The sequence below is a fragment of the Muscardinus avellanarius genome, assembly GCF_963383645.1.
Source record: "Muscardinus avellanarius genome assembly, chromosome: 1".
Lineage (NCBI taxonomy): Eukaryota > Metazoa > Chordata > Mammalia > Rodentia > Gliridae > Muscardinus > Muscardinus avellanarius.
Window position 1 is genome coordinate 100,421,633 of NC_137786.1, and position 16,715 is coordinate 100,438,347.

General features: G+C 38.5%; 1 protein-coding gene across 3 annotated transcripts in view; it reads left to right on the forward strand.

The window, feature by feature from the left end:
- CTNNA1 (catenin alpha 1) overlaps window positions 1-16,715 on the forward strand; it is a gene marked incomplete at both ends in the record, with an annotated part of 137,832 nt that overhangs the window by 99,372 nt on the left and 21,745 nt on the right. For 2 of the 3 annotated variants that reach the window (XM_080713162.1, XM_080713163.1), the window contains one exon: window positions 11,715-11,807. The exons of the other annotated variant lie outside the window; for it this stretch is intronic. In XM_080713162.1, coding sequence (XP_080569288.1) covers window positions 11,715-11,807 — 93 coding nt within the window. The remainder of the gene's footprint in view (window positions 1-11,714; window positions 11,808-16,715) is intronic. 3 annotated transcript variants of the gene reach the window in all.

The window sequence follows — 16,715 nt, forward strand, 5'->3', positions numbered from 1 at the left end:
TGATATTGTACTGGTTGTGTTTGTTGAGGAAAATGGTACCATGTTACAATGTATGTGATATAGCATGTAATTTTTTTGTGTGTGGTACTGCATTGAACCCAGGGACATATTACCCTCTGAGCTACACCCCCAGCCCTGTTTTACTTTTATTTTGAAACAGGGTCTTGCTAGATTGAGAGCCTCACTATGTGCTGAGGCTGCGTTTGAAGAATCTAGGACACTTGTGTCTCATCCTCCCAAGTACTGGGATTACAAGCGTACACCACCACGCCTGGCTATAGAGCATATATTGACTGCTTACTACTCTGCTTACTTAACCAGTTCCTACCATTAGGCATTTAGGTTATTTAAGATCTTACTACTGTTATCTGTAATGTTCTGATAAGCATTCTTGTACTTCTTTTTCCCCACTGTTTCACCCAGATTCTCAAGTCAAAATCTAGGACTCCTTAATGCTTCTCTCCCTCTTATTCTCTATCTAGTCAACACGTCCCGTATCATTCGCCTTTTATCATTTCTGTGGTCGTCCCTTTGTCTGAGCTATCACTTATCACTGTATTTCTGCAGCAGCCCCCTGAATTATCTTATTTTTTTACTTTTGTTCCTCTCTCGAGCTAACATGATTTCTTAATTAGACCATGTAGTTCCTTTGCTTCATGACCACTCCGCTCACCCACCCACCCATCCCATGGCTTCTAAGCGTACTTGAGATAAATCATTGTTCACATGGCCCCTAAGGGATCTTGCTTGCCTTCCCAAGTGCCGTTCGTCCTGTGCCTCCTTGCTGACTGGCCCCTGCCCCATATGTCGCCTCCTGTACCCGCTGCTAAATGTCTCCTCTGCAGTTTTCCTAGATTCTCTCAGTCCTTCTCTGCCACCCTCTAGCAGTCTTTTCTTTTCACTGTGTCACCTGTTGTTTTGTCTTTCATAGCTCTATGAATCATTTCACATCATGAAGTGATTGGATTTGCTTATTTGTCCAGACCCATCCATTCCAATAGAATATAAATGCTATGAGAACATGGGCCTACAAAACAATGCCTGGAACATAGTAGATATCCAACAATTAATAGATAAATGAACTTCCTGTTTCTGAGAGTTAGTAAACTGAGTCACCCAGACACTCACCATTCAGATTCCTGGGCCTCCTTCCCAAAGATTGATTCAGTGGTCTGAGGACTATACTTTGAGAAAGGCCGAGCTTTTCATTACAGCTGAACAGCAGTGTTAGCTTTGTCTTAAAGTATTAGTAATGCGTATTCAAAAGGGCATCATTATATATAATGTGTATATGAGGGGATGCATTGTAAGGTCTTTTTCTTTCTTTCTTTTTTGCGGGTGTGGGGATGGATCCCAGGGGGCATTTGACCTCTGAGCTACACCCCCAGCCCTATTTTGTATTCTTTATTTTGAAACAGGGTCTCACCTAGTTGCAAAGGAACTCACTAAGTAGCTGAGGCTGTCCATGAACTGTGATCCTCCTGTCTCAGCCTCCAAATGCTGGGATTACAAGCGTGAGCCACCACACCCAACTTTGTAAGGTCTTTTGAGATGTGGAGCTGATGAAAAAAATTGGGGTACTTTTAAAAGGTTAAATACTATTTATTTAACTAGAATGAAACTTTCAAAAACCTAAGCAAACTTGAGGGAGAAAACAAATTATTAAGAAGATTGTTATAACAAGTATTCATAGAGTTCTTAATATGTCCAGATTACTATTCTGGTTACTAGAGATATAGTAGTGAATAAAGAAAAACTCCCTACCTACATGAAGATTATTTCTACCAGGGTGGGGGAGAATAAAAATAAATAGGCATTTTATGTATGTATATTTTGTGTAATGTAGTGTAAATTGTGCTGACAAGATATATGAAAAAATTTTTCATTTTATCAGCATTTGAAATGGAAGCCGAGTGCAAAAGCTGTTATTTCAGTAGCCTTTTAATACATGACCAAAATAAATTTGGAGCAGATGTGTTGGCTCTTACTAACTTGGTTTTTGGAAGTCGTGTACATTACTTTAATAGAAATAACTTTCCCTTCGATCAGATGAAGTAAAATAAAAAGTCTATGCTTTAATTTAGAGTGTCATATAAAGTTACTTTAAATGGTATTAATAGTTTTTGAGTAGCAGGTATAATACTCTTAGAAATGAGAAATTATAGTCTCCTGTGAGTATCACATATGAAAATAAAATGAAGACCTCTAGGCTCTCTGTGTACACATAGTATCAGTAACCACATGGTCGTAGCTGCCTACTTGATCTTAATTAAATTACTTGTGATTTTACTTGGAAATAGGCAAAATGTTTCTCATGAAGACTCTTTAACTGTTATTTTATGAGGATCTGGCTTAGGACTTCTGATCCTCTCGTAACTGCAGTCGTGCGGTTGTTTGTGGAATCCATCGCCGCGTGGTATTAAGGCCCCTTTCTACGTGAAGTGTCCGTGGATGTTTTGTGTCCCCAAGATCATTACGTGGGGGATCAGGCTGTGGCCATGAGTGGTGAACTGTGTGACTCTGCCATTTTCTTCTGTTCCGAAGTCTAACACTAAGCTACCCTTTTCTTTTTTCTGCTTATAATGATGTGGCTGTGCTTCCAGACAATGATAATATCTTCTATATTTGACTCTTTCTTCTACATCAAGTTAATGATTCTTTTTGTTGCTCTTCAATTTAAAGTACATTGAGGTGAAAAGTTTATTTGCTGTCAGAAATATTAACCTTTTGTCAATAGTGCAACACCCATGTGTTCTTTTTAATTACTTCATATCTTGCCTACTTGATTTGCCTACAAGCAGCTTCACAGCTAAAGAGCAATCAGGATTTCTTTTAATTTTGCTTGCTAAGTCTTTTTTTTAGTTGTATGAATTGAGAAAGTGAAATAGAAAAAAATGCCATTCATGAAATCCTGCCTATAAAATCCTGCCTATGTATCACCTTTCCCTTCAGCCTCAGATATGATATTAAAATGTGCCCCTTGTCATATTGAATTTGTTACAATAAGATACCATCTCATTCATTGCTTTGTGAATTAAGAACCAAAAAGGGAATGTAACTAGTGTGCTTTTGAGCTGTATTATCATCTGTTCCCCTCCTCCATTATTTCTCATTATCTGGGGCTTCATAGGGTATGGCTTTATTGGTTTGAAATGTATATTTTAACTGCAGATTGAATGATCTGCATTTTAACTTTTATTCTGTGATATGCTGATAATATGTGGTAAAGTAGCCTTGAAGAAAGCTCTGTAAAGAGCCTTTGAATTAAACATTGACCTTCTGTGACATCTTGGGTATTTTCTCAGTGCTTCTATATGATGCTGTAGGTCGAAAAATCTGGCAAATAGCAAATTAAATGAAGTTTCCGTTTTCTGGGACTGTAGGATGTTTACATGAGAAATGTCAAATGTCCTTGAGGAATTCTGACCTTGCATTCAAGAAGAATTCTAAGCACATTCATTGAGTGTGGTTTTCTCGCATTTTTGAGGGCCTGGTAATTTCAGATGCATGGGGATGTGAGACAAAAGTGTCCTGTAAGTTCCTTATCCCCAGAGAAGGTGTTTTGGCTGAATTTAACCACCTCATCAAAGTGAGGGCAGTTGGATAGTTTCAAGGCGATTCAGGACTTTTCTTTTCTCCTGAGGGTGGTAGGAATGATTGAGGAAGCACTCTGCCCAACCATGGCTTTGTTCCAGAAAAGGGTCTAGGCCTTCCCGGTCCCTCATCAGGAACAGGACTAAGGATAGACTCCTGTTTGGACAGGAACCCTTTCTAGATTTACTCTGGTGGATTAGGCAGTTAGGTAGAATAGACATAGAGAACTTTTAAAGTGGTTCATCTAATACCACCTAAATGTACTTGAAGTAATTGCAAAATCATCTGCAAATGAAAGCCTTTAAAAAAATGAAATAGCCAAGTGATTTAAAATACCTTATCATTTTTCAGTAAATTCACCTTTTTTTTTTAATACTGAGAATTAAACCCAGGATCATTTTACCTCTGAGTGACACCCCCAACACTTTTTATTTTGAAACAGGGTCTTGCTATGTTGCTGAGGCTGGCCTCAAACCTGTGATCCTCTTATCTCAGCCTCTCAAGAACTAGAATTACTGGCATGTACCACTGTGCCTGGCTTAAATTCACTATTTCTATTACTAATTTGCATTTGTTATTACTGATGCTTATATGTATATCCTGCCTTTTTGTAAAAGTAGATTGGCATGACTTATATTGAGCAAAAGTATATAAAAATAAAAAATAAAGGTGGGTTAAAAATAAGATAAAAAACAAAAAATAAGGTAGATAAGAAAAATTAGGACTAAGAAAAGAATAATGGACAATAGTGAGTTTTCATGCTCCAGTTTGGATATTACACTGAACTACTGGTAGGAGGGTAGGGGAAGATGAGACAGTCAGTTGTATAGTTTTTTCTTTAATATGAAGAAAATAGGACCATTTTTTTCTTGGGAAATAAGTGTTTTCTAAAGATAAGATGTAAAAATAATCTTACACAGGGCCTTTATATAAAGGATATTGAATGATTGTATAGTTTGGATCCTCAACATTTTAATAATAAACACAAGACAATTATTTTTTTCCTTCTTCGCGCGTACCCTCTATATCGTCAAAGCCATAGCCTCTGATTGCTACTGAGTCAGCCGTGATCTGTGAGGGCATGACCTTCAGCCCTCCTGTGACAGTATTGGGAGGACTGAGGACTTCAGGATATTCATTACCATAATCACCATCACATTCTGTCTCTTTCTCATAACCCTCTCCTTCCATTTCTCTTTCTCTATTTCTAACTCCTCTTTTTGATTGGGTGAGTCTTCATCCCCCTCACTCAGCATCCCCCCTCCCATTTGTTTGAAATTCATGTACTGTTTTATTGGTGGAATCTGAGTATTTTAACAGGTTTGTTTAACTCATAGATTTGGTTAATCAGTATCTTTTCCTTCTTCCAATGCTTTAAAATTCACTCTCCAATTTAATACCATTGTTGTCTTACTTTTTAGCCCCATAAGCTAGACACTACGATTGCTTCATTTCTCCCCCACAACCTTTGCTTACATGTGTCTACCTGATTTTCTCATGCCTCCCATTTCTTCTTTAATATTTAACCTTCTGTGACCACTTGCTACCTTCTTGAAACTTCTTTGATAGAGGAGGGAGATGGGTTAGGACTTAATTTCCTTGACTTGTTTGTTTCTTAGTCTTTATTTTGTCCTAATTCTTGGGGGAACATATTCATTGCTAGGATGGCTTTATTTTTTCTCTCGGTGATTTGAAAGTATTTTCTTGTTTCTTGCTCCCATTGTTGCTGTTGATAAGACATCAGTTAATCTTAATGGTCTTTCTTCATAGATAATTTGTATTTATATATTTAAAATTATATTTTCATCTTTGTTTTCCCAAGGCTTTACTTTAACATGTCTCAGTGTGGGTTTCTTTTTATTTGCCCTGTTTAGAATTTGACTTTCTGCACCTGAAAAATGCTTCATTCTCTCTGAAAATATTTAGCCAGTATTTCTTTCAGTATTGTGTCTTTTGCCATTTTCCTTATTTTCTTTTGAAATGCCTCATAATGAAATAGTAGACCCCTCCAATTTAATTTTCTTTTATCTTTTTATATTTTTATGATTTCATATTTTCCATAGCATGAACATTTCTTATTTCTTTCTGAATAATTTATTCAGTTTGACTTTCCAGGTAATTATTTTTCTTGTGTAGTGTTCAGTCACCATATTTATAGAAGTGGTAGAAGTTACTGCTTTTTAACTTTGTAAATCTGCCTAGTCTTTTTAAAGTTTCCTTTCCATATCTATTACTCATCTATCTGTCTGTCTGTCTGTCTGTCTATCATTATTTACTTTTATTTAATTTAGTGGTGTTGGAGATCAAGCATAAGGGTGTTCTACCTTTGAGCTACACCCTCAGCCCATGTTATTTTATTTTATTTTATTTACAGTACTGGAGATTGAACATGACATTCTACCTCCAAGCTATGCCCCCAACCCCCACCCTTTTTTCCCCAGGGGCATTCTACTTCTGAGCCACACCACAAGCCCTATTTTTTTATTCTTTATTTTGAAACAGGGTCTCACTGAGTTACAAAGGGCCTCACTAAGTAGCTAAGGCTGTTTGGGGGGGTGGGATGCCATCCTCTTTTCTCACCCTACTCCCACCCCTATTTTTTATTTATTTTGAAACAATGTTTTACTAAGTTTCAGAGGACCTCACTAAGGAAGCTGTCTGCGAATTTACATCTCAGATTCCTAAGTACTGGGATTATAAATGTGAACCACCACATTCATTTTATACTCATTTATTTCTGTTAACATAAATATATTCCATTTTTATCATCAATATTTGCATTCATTATGGATCAGATTACACACATGGTGGTTTTGAGTATTCCTTTTTTTTTTTTTTTTTTGCAGTATTCGGGGCTTAAACCCAGGGTGATCCTACCATAGAGCTATTCCCCCAGCCCTATTTTTATTCTTTATTTTGAAACATAGTCTTACTAAGTTGCAGAGAGCCTAGCTATGTAGCTGAGAGGCTGGCTGTGAACCTTTGATCCTCCTTTCTTAGCCTCCCAAGTACGGGGGTTACAAGTATATGCCACCCTGCCCAGCTTTGTTTTGTTTATTTTTGCCCAAGATGACTTGTTTTCTTGTTTACTCTCTCTGTTTTATTTATTGTGAATTCTCATTGCCCACATTTTGTAGGTGTAATTCCCTGAGACTTGGTTTTAGATTACCATCCATCAGAGAAAATTTTTCATTTATATTTGTTCCTGCCAATTTGTTAAGGCTTTTCACAAGTTTTTTTTTTGCCATATAGATATAGATAGTATAATTTTTATACTCAAACCCTTGTGGAGGGCAGAGTTTTGGTTAGAATTTGAAGTAGGAGTGAGGGCTTTTCTTTGCCTGAGTGAATGCTACTGGCAACTATTCTCTTTTCGTCTTCAAGGTCCCTTTTTCCCTTGGTTCACTCTTTCACCAAGGCTGTTGTCTTTTGGCCATCCTCACTGTGTGCAAAGCCTCTGGTCATCATGAAGCACCTACTTTGTCCGGCCCTGGCATTGGTCCCTTTCCGAGTTCTGACTACAGGATGTTACGCAAGATTAACACTGTCTTCAGTGCTTACTTCTTCTCTGAATTTCTACCTTTTCCTTTCTCGCCTCTCATAATTTCTCTTAGTTTTTCACCTGTAAGTCCACATTCAAAAAAAAAAAAAAAAAGAAGAAGAAGAAGAAGAAGAAGAAGGTGTAGTGGCACATATTTGTAATCCTCTGTACTTGGGAGGTTGAGACAGGAGGATTCCAGGTTCCAGGACAGTCTCAGCAACTAGAAAGACTTTCATCAACCTAGCGAGGCTTTGTTACAAAATTTTAAAAATACAGCTGGGGAGTGTAGCTTGGAGGCTGACTGTTCCTAAGCTCAATCCCCAGTGTAAGACACCCCCCAAAAAAAACCCCAAAAAGCAGTGTTATTGAAATATAATTACATGCTATAAATTTACCCATTTGTTGAGTGTTCAATTCAGTGGTTTTTACTAAGTTTATAGAACTGTGCAACTATAACCACAGTCTTATTTTAGAGCTTTCCTGTCATCCATGCATACTTCATTTTTAGTAAGATATCTTATTATTCCCAGTAATTTTCTAACTGCCTTCCCTAGAAATTGGAAAAATGGAGACTTAACCTCTTTTCATTCATTCCCCCTCCCCCATAGCTTTGAGAATAATAGAAACTTCTTAAGGCTTTGAAATTTATATCACTTGCAGTTAGGACTTATTACTTTATGTATGATGAGTTTGAGAAAGTAGAATTATTGGTTTTATTGCTACTTTTGGCTTTTAGGAATTCAGACTCTGTGTGTATGTGTATCTCCATTCCTAGAGATTGTACCCAGGGGAATTCTACCTCCGAACTATACCCTCAGCCCTTTTTATTTATTTAATTTTGAAAAAGAGTCTCGCTGAGCTGCTGGGCCTGGCCTAAAACCTGCAATCCTCCTATTTCAGCCTCCCAAGTACTGGGATTACAGGTGTGTACCACCATACCTGCTCAGACCTTTTTTTTAATCCAATATATGTTCATTAGGATGGTTCCCATTCATCTTGATTTAGGCTGCTTTGGGTGCTGCTTCCTTGTGAAGGAGCACACTCCTGTAAGCCGCCTTCTCCTGTGAGCTGTCAACACACAAGATTGCCATTTGTGCTTGGCTACAATCTGCGGTGATTTTATAGCATCCCGGGCATTTCACATCCATGAAATATGTGCCAGGCGCCTCTTCCTGTGTTTCCTTTCTAAGAGGCATGTTTGAGGTCAACACTACCAGAAGGCAATTTGGGCCATTTTAAAGAAGAAAACTCTGGTGGTAGGTTGACCAAGCCACATAGGAGGTGATACAGTTTTTGAGCTTTATCCCTAAGCTTGCTCTATAGATCAAATGTCACTATTTAAACTCTAAAATCTCCTTGTTCCACAGTTGTTATTCATTTCATTCCTACAATAGACAGAGCCATTATGGGAGAACAAAAAGAAATGCCCTGTCTTCCTACAAAAGTTCAAGGGTAATAGGCAATTGAGTAACTCAGCCAAGTACAGAACTAGGAGCAGTTACTGAGAACAATGGGAACCAATTTTGATTAAGCACATTCTGAACCCAGATATAGCAAAGGATATTTAAGTAAAGATAGTTTATTGTGGAGTAAGCATAGAACTTTCCTAAACAGCTAAAAAGTTGTCTTTTCTTTTGTGTACAGCTGGCATATTTGTTGATCTGATTCAATCTGGCTTTGATAGCCTTCCTTAACAGCTCTGATTGTTATCAGGCTACTCTAGAAACCAGTGGAATTTAAGGCTGATTGTGGAGTTTTGGTACTGGGGATTAAACCCAGGGGCATTCTACCTTCTAGTTACACCCCTAACCCTAATTCATCTTGTATTTTAAAACAGGGTCTGGTTACCATGCACTGGACTTGAACATGTGATCCTCCAAATTCAGCCTCCCCAGTACTGGGATTGTAGGCTTGTTGCCACCACACTGAGCTAAGGCTAATTATGTTTCACCAGGGGTTTGCAAGTTCTGAAACCTTGTACTCTTCTACAAGGTCCACACTTACAGAGAGGCAGAAGTTGAGCATGGAGAGTTCTGATCTCAGAGCTAGTGGTCTTAGTCAGTCATAGCCTACTTCTTGGGTTAGTAGAAATCAGACGCATTTAAGTTGCTAAATCGCAATTCACTCTGGTAGTTTATTCTCAGAACAAGTCTAGAATTACTGCTCATTGCTCTACAAAGTATTTACTCTGCTCGGTTTTCTGCAGGTAGTAGATGCAGACTCTTCTTTAGTCCCAGTATTAACTGCTATTCCAGGTTTCTGGAGCCCCAGATTTTCCATAGAAGGAGGGATTTAGGAAATCCCTCCTTCACTGTAGGCAGGCCCGGCAGTAGTAGACGAGGTTACCCTTTAAGAGAGCTCTGGCCAAGATCGCCTTTGCACATTTGTTCTTAGAAGTGAACGGCCCTGTCCCTGGAGGGTGAATTGAAGCTCATTCATCCAGAGAAGACTGTCAGTGGCAGGCACCGCCAGGCCTTCTCACACAGGACTGTGCTCTCATAGACATTACTGCTTCCACAGGGCGTCAGAAACATTTTAACGTAAACTTTTAAAGAATGGGTCTTCAGTAACTTTTTGTTTGTTTTGTTTTGTTTTTAGAATTTGTATCAGAAAACAGAAAAGATGATTTAAAGAATTTAGTCATCAGTCTTAGCATATACCGCACTCATGTATCTGATCTATAGTAAAGAATACTTATAATTAAGAAACAAAATATATATATTTCTGAGTTTTAAGGATTCACAAAATTGAGAAAACATAAATTGAAAAAATTGTATTAGTAACTACAGGGCTGAAGGCAGAATCACAGTAACTGAGAGTCCTAAACCTGTTTGCCCAGACCTCCTGAAAGATGGAAGTGTGTGGGGCTGCTGAGCATTCCTACACTTGCCTTGCCAGGGAGCTTTGCGAATTCAGTAACCAGCGTCAAATATTATATTTGTGTGAGACCCTGTTTCAAAATAAAGAATTAAAAAAAATAGGGCTAGGGGTTTAGCTCGGAGGTAGAATGCCCCTGGGTTCCATCCCCAGTACCGGGGGGTGGGGGTGGGGTACACACACACGCATATACATACTTGTTTTTTTGGAAGGCTTTCTTGAGGCGATAAAGCAATAGATGCTGTAAATTATTCATCATAAATATATCTAATATAAGATTTCTACTTTTATGTAGCATCATAAAATATACATTTTGAGAGTAATTTTAGTCTTAAGTTTGACAAAACGTGTAGATTATAGTTTTACAGAGAAAAACCTATGTTATACTGAAGGGAAAAAAATGCCTCTTAGGCCCAGTTGACAGCAGAAGGTGGAACTATAAGCTTCAGGGATTATAGATGTTATTTCTTTGTGATTTTGAAGGCCCCATAAACATAAGGGATCTGACTTTCCAATTTCCTTACATTTTTATGTTTAAATAGCATGTTACTTCTTTTGTTTCTCTTTGTTATTAGGCATTCCAGTATTTTGATGGTTAACAGTCTTACAAAAAGCTGGTAATCCTTACTCTAACACTGCAAAGAACAGCCATAATAGTGTACAGTTTTTCTTGTGCATTTATGTACTTACATTTGGTGGAGGAGTGAAAAATCAAAGGTTATTGCATTGCCCTTGTTTACTCTGGCATTTAGATTCTGGAAAGTGCCTCTGATATTCCGCTGCCTACGCCTTCATCATTCATAACTCAATTTGCACCTGGGGTAAAGATGTGTCTCAACACTGTGTATTCAATTGGGCCTTGGCTTTGCTAATGGAATTGGCAAGCCTATTCATTTGGAAACATGGATAAGTGATCATTGCCTTAGCAGTGGCTAGGGAGCACCATTCCCAGCACAGCCCGAGCTTCAGCAAAGCAAGGTGATACGACTTGGGAAGATTGTTTCTGGCTACATGAGCACCATCATTGGATGGCTGGATAGGAAGGTAAAGATTTCAATTCAAGGTTCAGCTGTCAATATTTTTGAGAATCCGGTTGAAGAGTTTTATGTTTATCGAAGGAATATCATCCCTGGGGTTTTTTTTTTTCCATTTTCGATGAAGATGGTCTTAGATCCATCTTGATGTTGTCTTCATGCTATTTTTTTATTTGAAAAATAGATTTGTGTTTGAATAAAAAGTCAGCTTGAAGTAAGCATTCATACACCTGTCAAATGAGAATAGCAACTTAGAATTTTTATTTCCTTCCTTCCAAAACAACTACAAATTTCATTTATTTGTGGGTGCCAGCAGTTCTTTTCTCATGCCTTTTGTTCCTCAGCCTTTCTCATATTATTGCCTAGACCAGAAAAACACTTTCTGAAGTTACTGTTCAGGCAGGTTAGTGCCCCGGCAAAGCCCTTGAATCACATGCTCTAGGATCTTTCAGAGTTCTTGCAACAACCTGCAACCTAATGTGTATTATGAGTATTATTTGCTTAGTGCAGAGTTTGAAAATGTGTCCTTGTATGCAGATAGTCTGTTGAAGCAGAGCCAAGTTGGTGCTCCACTCACGTCTTCTGGAAGGGGACGGGATTGCCTGTTTTCCTCAGTAGTCAAAAGGGAAAAATCCTCAAAGATCTTTTTACCTTGTTCCCTCTTACAGGTTGCCAACTTGGCCTGTTCCATCTCAAACAACGAAGAAGGTGTAAAGCTTGTCCGAATGTCTGCAAGCCAGTTAGAAGCCCTCTGTCCTCAGGTAAATACAGCCAAGAATGGTTACAGTATCACCAAATTGGATATTAGTGGAGTAAAGATAAAGCTTGTTAAGTTTGGGTGTTTTTGGTGTATGTTAGTGGGAGATGGGGATACTGGGTTGTTCTACCTCTGTACTATAGCTCTAGTTCTGTTTTATTTTTGTTTTGAAATAGGTAATATTTTTGTTTTGAAATAGGTTCTTACTAAGTTGCTGAGGCTAGCTGTGAGCCTATGATCCTTCTATCTCAGTTTGCCAAGTGCTGGGATTACAGGTGTGTGCCACCATGCCCAGCTTGGGATATTTTTTTTTAAAGGATTTTAAATAAAAGTCTTGGAGACAAATCACTAACACTGAGCCCACATAGCTTGGAAAAACTTGTTAGGTTTTTTTTTTTTTCATGAATGAAAATGTTTTAAAACAATGCATTTTTTTTCTATGAGAGCACTATCTGTCTAAAGCCCACAGCAGAAAAAGACAAGGATTTTACCCTTGCCAGCTGTCATTAACATTGTGGAGGGAGTTCTAGCCAATAGCATTTTGAAAATGGCCACCCAGAGCCTGGAGTGGTGTAATCCAAGCACTTGGGAGGCAGAGACAGGAGGATCACAGTTTCACAGCCAGCCTCAGATACTTAGTGAGGCCTTCTGCAACTCAGTGAGATCCCGTTTGAAAATAAAGAATAAGCTGGGCGTGGTGGTGCACACTTATAATCCCAGCAACAGCCTCAGCTATTTAGTGAGGCCCTCCATAACATAGTGAGACCCTGTTTCAAAAATAAAGAATGAAAAATAGGGCAGAGGGTGTAGCTCAGAGGTCAAATGCCCCTGGGTTCCATCCCCAAACCCGCAAAAAAAAAAAAAAAAAAAAAAAAAAAAAAAAAAAAAAAGAATAAAAATAGGACAAGGGATTTAGCTCAGAGGTAGAATGCCTCTGGGTTCAGTCCCTAGCACCACAAAAATAAATAAATAAATAAATAAATAAATAAATAAATGGAAGGAAGGAAAGAAAAAGGAAAGAAAGAAAGAGAGAGAGAGAGAGAGAGAGAGAGAGAGAGAGAGAGAGAGAGTGAGTTGGGCTGGGAGTGGAGCTCAGAAGTAGAATGCCACTGGGTTCAATCCCCAGTACTGTAAAGAAAAAGGAGAAAGGAAAAAAAATTGCCTAATTTTAGACTCTGAATTTGATGAACAGAAATAGTAACTCAATATTAATTTGCATTTCTTTGCTTTCAATTAAGAGTTAGCTACTCCACTGCCCCACCCCCAGGTGTTTCCTAGTCATTTCTACTTCACATTCTGTTTCTACTTAGGTAAGCTCTCCATGTCTTTCCTTGCTTTTCTGCTGATATTTTGGTGTTAGGTAAATCCTTATTGTACCTAACACCATATATTTAATCTGCCATATATATTGAAATACAAACATAATGTCAGAATTATAAATCGACTTCCCCTGTTGTTATTTGGAAAGAGAGATTTTTCTAAGACATTTCTATTTAAATATTTGTTCAATAATTCATGCTGGACACAGTGGTACATGCCTGTATTCCCGGATTTGGGAAGCTGAGATAAGAGCATCATGGGTTCAAGGCCAGTACTTAATACTAGCAAGACCCTCCCTGAAAATAAAAAAAACTGGGGGTTTAGCTCAGTGGTAGAATGTCCCTGGATTTAATTGCCAGTAACACAATAAATAAATAAATTCTTAAAGCTTTCTTAATCCATTTTCTATCTAGAAACAATTTTAGTACATAAAAGAAGTGAATAATGATGACTCAGTATGTAAATGAAATAGATAATAAAATATTAAGTGAAGATGATCTAAGCAGATCACCATATATAAAAATAATATACTATTTCCCACTGATTTGTGATGTCACTGTTATCATATACTAAATTCTGCCATGTGGTAGGGTCTATTTTTAAGACCATTCTGTTTTGATTGCTTTAGCTTCATGATGCTTTTTAACCATCTCTTTCTTACTCTTTCTCTCTGTTCCCAAGATTTTCATGGCTATTTTCAGCTATTTATTTCCATATTAATTTGTGAATCAGTGTGTCAGTCCGAGCATGGAATGTGATTCCATTTATTTTTAGGATTTTTTTGGCCATCGTTGTTTTTTACTTTCAGTCACGTTGGTTTCTTTGTAGACTCAAACCCCTGTATTTCATATTAATTACTGCTATGAAGATATGACATTCCCTCTCATCTTACATTTTGTTATTTTCTGCTGTAGAAATGCTGTTTGAGCCATGTGCGGTAGTGCATGCTTATAATCCCCACACTTGGGAAGCTGAGGCAGGAGAATCACAGGATTGAGTCCAGCCTCAGCAACTTAGTGAGCCCCTCCTCAACTTAGTGGTGTCCTATCTCAAAACAAAAACTAAAATAGGGCTGGAAGTGTAGCTCAGAGGTAGAATGAGCCAGGCTTTAATCCCCAGTAATAAAGAGGGGGAAAAGCCCTGAAATGAAAAAGATGAGGAAAATTGTTATGTTGTTGATCTTTATGTAGCAAAGTGAAGTATATGAACCAAAGAAAACTTAGGATAAAAGTTCATTATATATTATTTAGAGGCAGTATAAATAAAACAGCATTTCTCTCCCCTCCTCTCCCTCCCTCCCTCCCTCTCCTCCCCCTTTCTTTCACTTGGGTTTGAACCCAGGGGAGACATTCTACCTCTGAGATACACCTCCAGCCCTTTTTATTTTGAAATTGGGCCTCACTATGTTGTGGCGACTAGCCTTAAGTCTACCATCGTCCTGTCTCAGCCTCCCAACAGCTGGATGACAGGCATGTGCTGCATGCCTTGCTCTCCCCTCATCTTTCTAACAGGTTTCCTGGTATTTCCATTTCTTGTTTTATTTCATGGACTGAAAAGTCCATTGTGCTCTTACTTAACAGTAGTAACAATAGGTAGTCCAATTAATAACATCTTGTTTTTTAAGGTAATTGATGCTAGAGTTTTATGACCAGTGTAATATTGGGTGATTATTTAAAGCTGTATGTTAAGGAAATATCTTTATATTCCTAGTTCACTCAGAGTCACCCAAAGTGAATATTTTTATCAAACATTTCTTGTATAAAGTTTTATAATCAAAATAAGAAAGTTAACCTTAGATGAAGAAGGTCCCCCTCCCCATCATACAGTATGAGATAAGACATATTGCAGATTAAAGAGTACCCTTTCTTTTTTCCTTTGGTGGTGCTGGGATTGAATCCAGGGACCCTTTATCACTGAGCTATACCCTAGCATTTTATTTTGAAACAGGGTCTTGCCAAATTGCTGAGGTTGGCCTCCAGCTTATGCTCCTCTTGTCTTAAAGCCTCCCAAGTACTGGGGCTACAGGCCTGTGCCGCCATATCCAGCTGTACTTTGTTCTAGGTAATGGAAAATTCTTTCCATTTAAAACATAATCCAGCCAGGCGTGGTGGCGCACGCTTGTAATCCCAGCATTTGGGAGGCTGAGACTGGAGAATGGCAGTTTGCGGACAGCCTCAGCTACTTGGTGAGGCCCTCCACAACTTAGACCCTGTTTCAAAATAAAGAATAAAACAAATAGGGCAGGGGGGTTAGCTCGGAAGTCGAATGAATGCCCCTGGGTTTCATCCCCAGACCCACAAAAAATAAAGTAAGACATAATTCTCTCCTATGTTTAGTTGGCTCTCAAGAAACATTTTCTTTAGCCTACTATTCTTAATGAAGTCTAGCTCTACTCTGAGACATTGATACCTCAGTGAATTAATGAGTTAACGAAGACAGTGGTCCAAAAAGAAGGGTAAGAAGAAAAAGAGACAAAGATGAGCCTTAAAATTACGAAAATGTGGGAGGCCACAGGATATATCTTGCTCCAAATTATTGTCCAAACTCAGACACTTGAAACTAGTAGACTGCTAATAAGTAATAAACGGAGATCACTCAGTTCCCTGTCCCTGTGAATCTATAATTGATGGTCTGGGCATACTAATCCCAAGTGTTCAGAGGGAAGAGCAGTAGTGCGCCAGTCTGAGAGCTTTGGATCTTCTTTACTCTCTTATCTACAACTCTTGGGGCCAAGTGAATAACACCTTTCTTGAATGCCCCTGCAATAAAGTAGGAATTACACACATGTGCAGAAGGCATATTCTCTTGTAGCACCTAGAAACCCATCTCAGACTCCCACTCTTAGGCTTGCATGCACAGATGCCTCCAGTTTTCCGCTTCATCCAGATCTCTACCTCCAACTTTATCTCCACCAGTTTCCTCTTGTCTGTGTTTCCTTTCCAAGTTGCATTATTTTAAACACATTTAATTCCTATAACCCATAAATATCCTTGTACCTAAAAACCTTACTAATTATTCTTTCATTTTATTTTCATACTATTCTCATTATTCATTTACTTGCTGAATATATGAAAAAAATCTGAATAGACATCTCTCCAAAGAACATACAAAAATGATCACTTCATACATATTGGGATGGCGGGAATTGATTTTGGGAGGGGGATTCTAGGAATTGAGCCCAGGGGCATTCTACCTGCAAGCTACACCCTCAGGCCCTTTTTTAAAAAACTTTTTGGTGGTACTGGGATGGAACCCTTCTACCTCCGGGCTACACTTCCAGACCTATTTTATATTTTTATTATTTGGAAACAGGGTCTCTTAAGCCAGCGAGGCTTACTTTGAACCTGCGTGATCCTTCTGTCTCTGCCTCCCAAGTGCGGTGATTACAAGCGTGTGCCACCATGCCTGGCTTTTTTGTTTTGTTTAATTTTTTTTTTTTTTTTTTTTTTTGTGGTACTGGGGTTCCTGGAAGCCCTTCTACCTCCGGGCTACACTCCCAGACCTATTTTTACATTTTCATTTTGGAAACAGGGTCTCCTAAGCCAGTGCGCGCGGCTGGCTTCGAACCTGCGCGATCCTCCTGTCTCCGCCT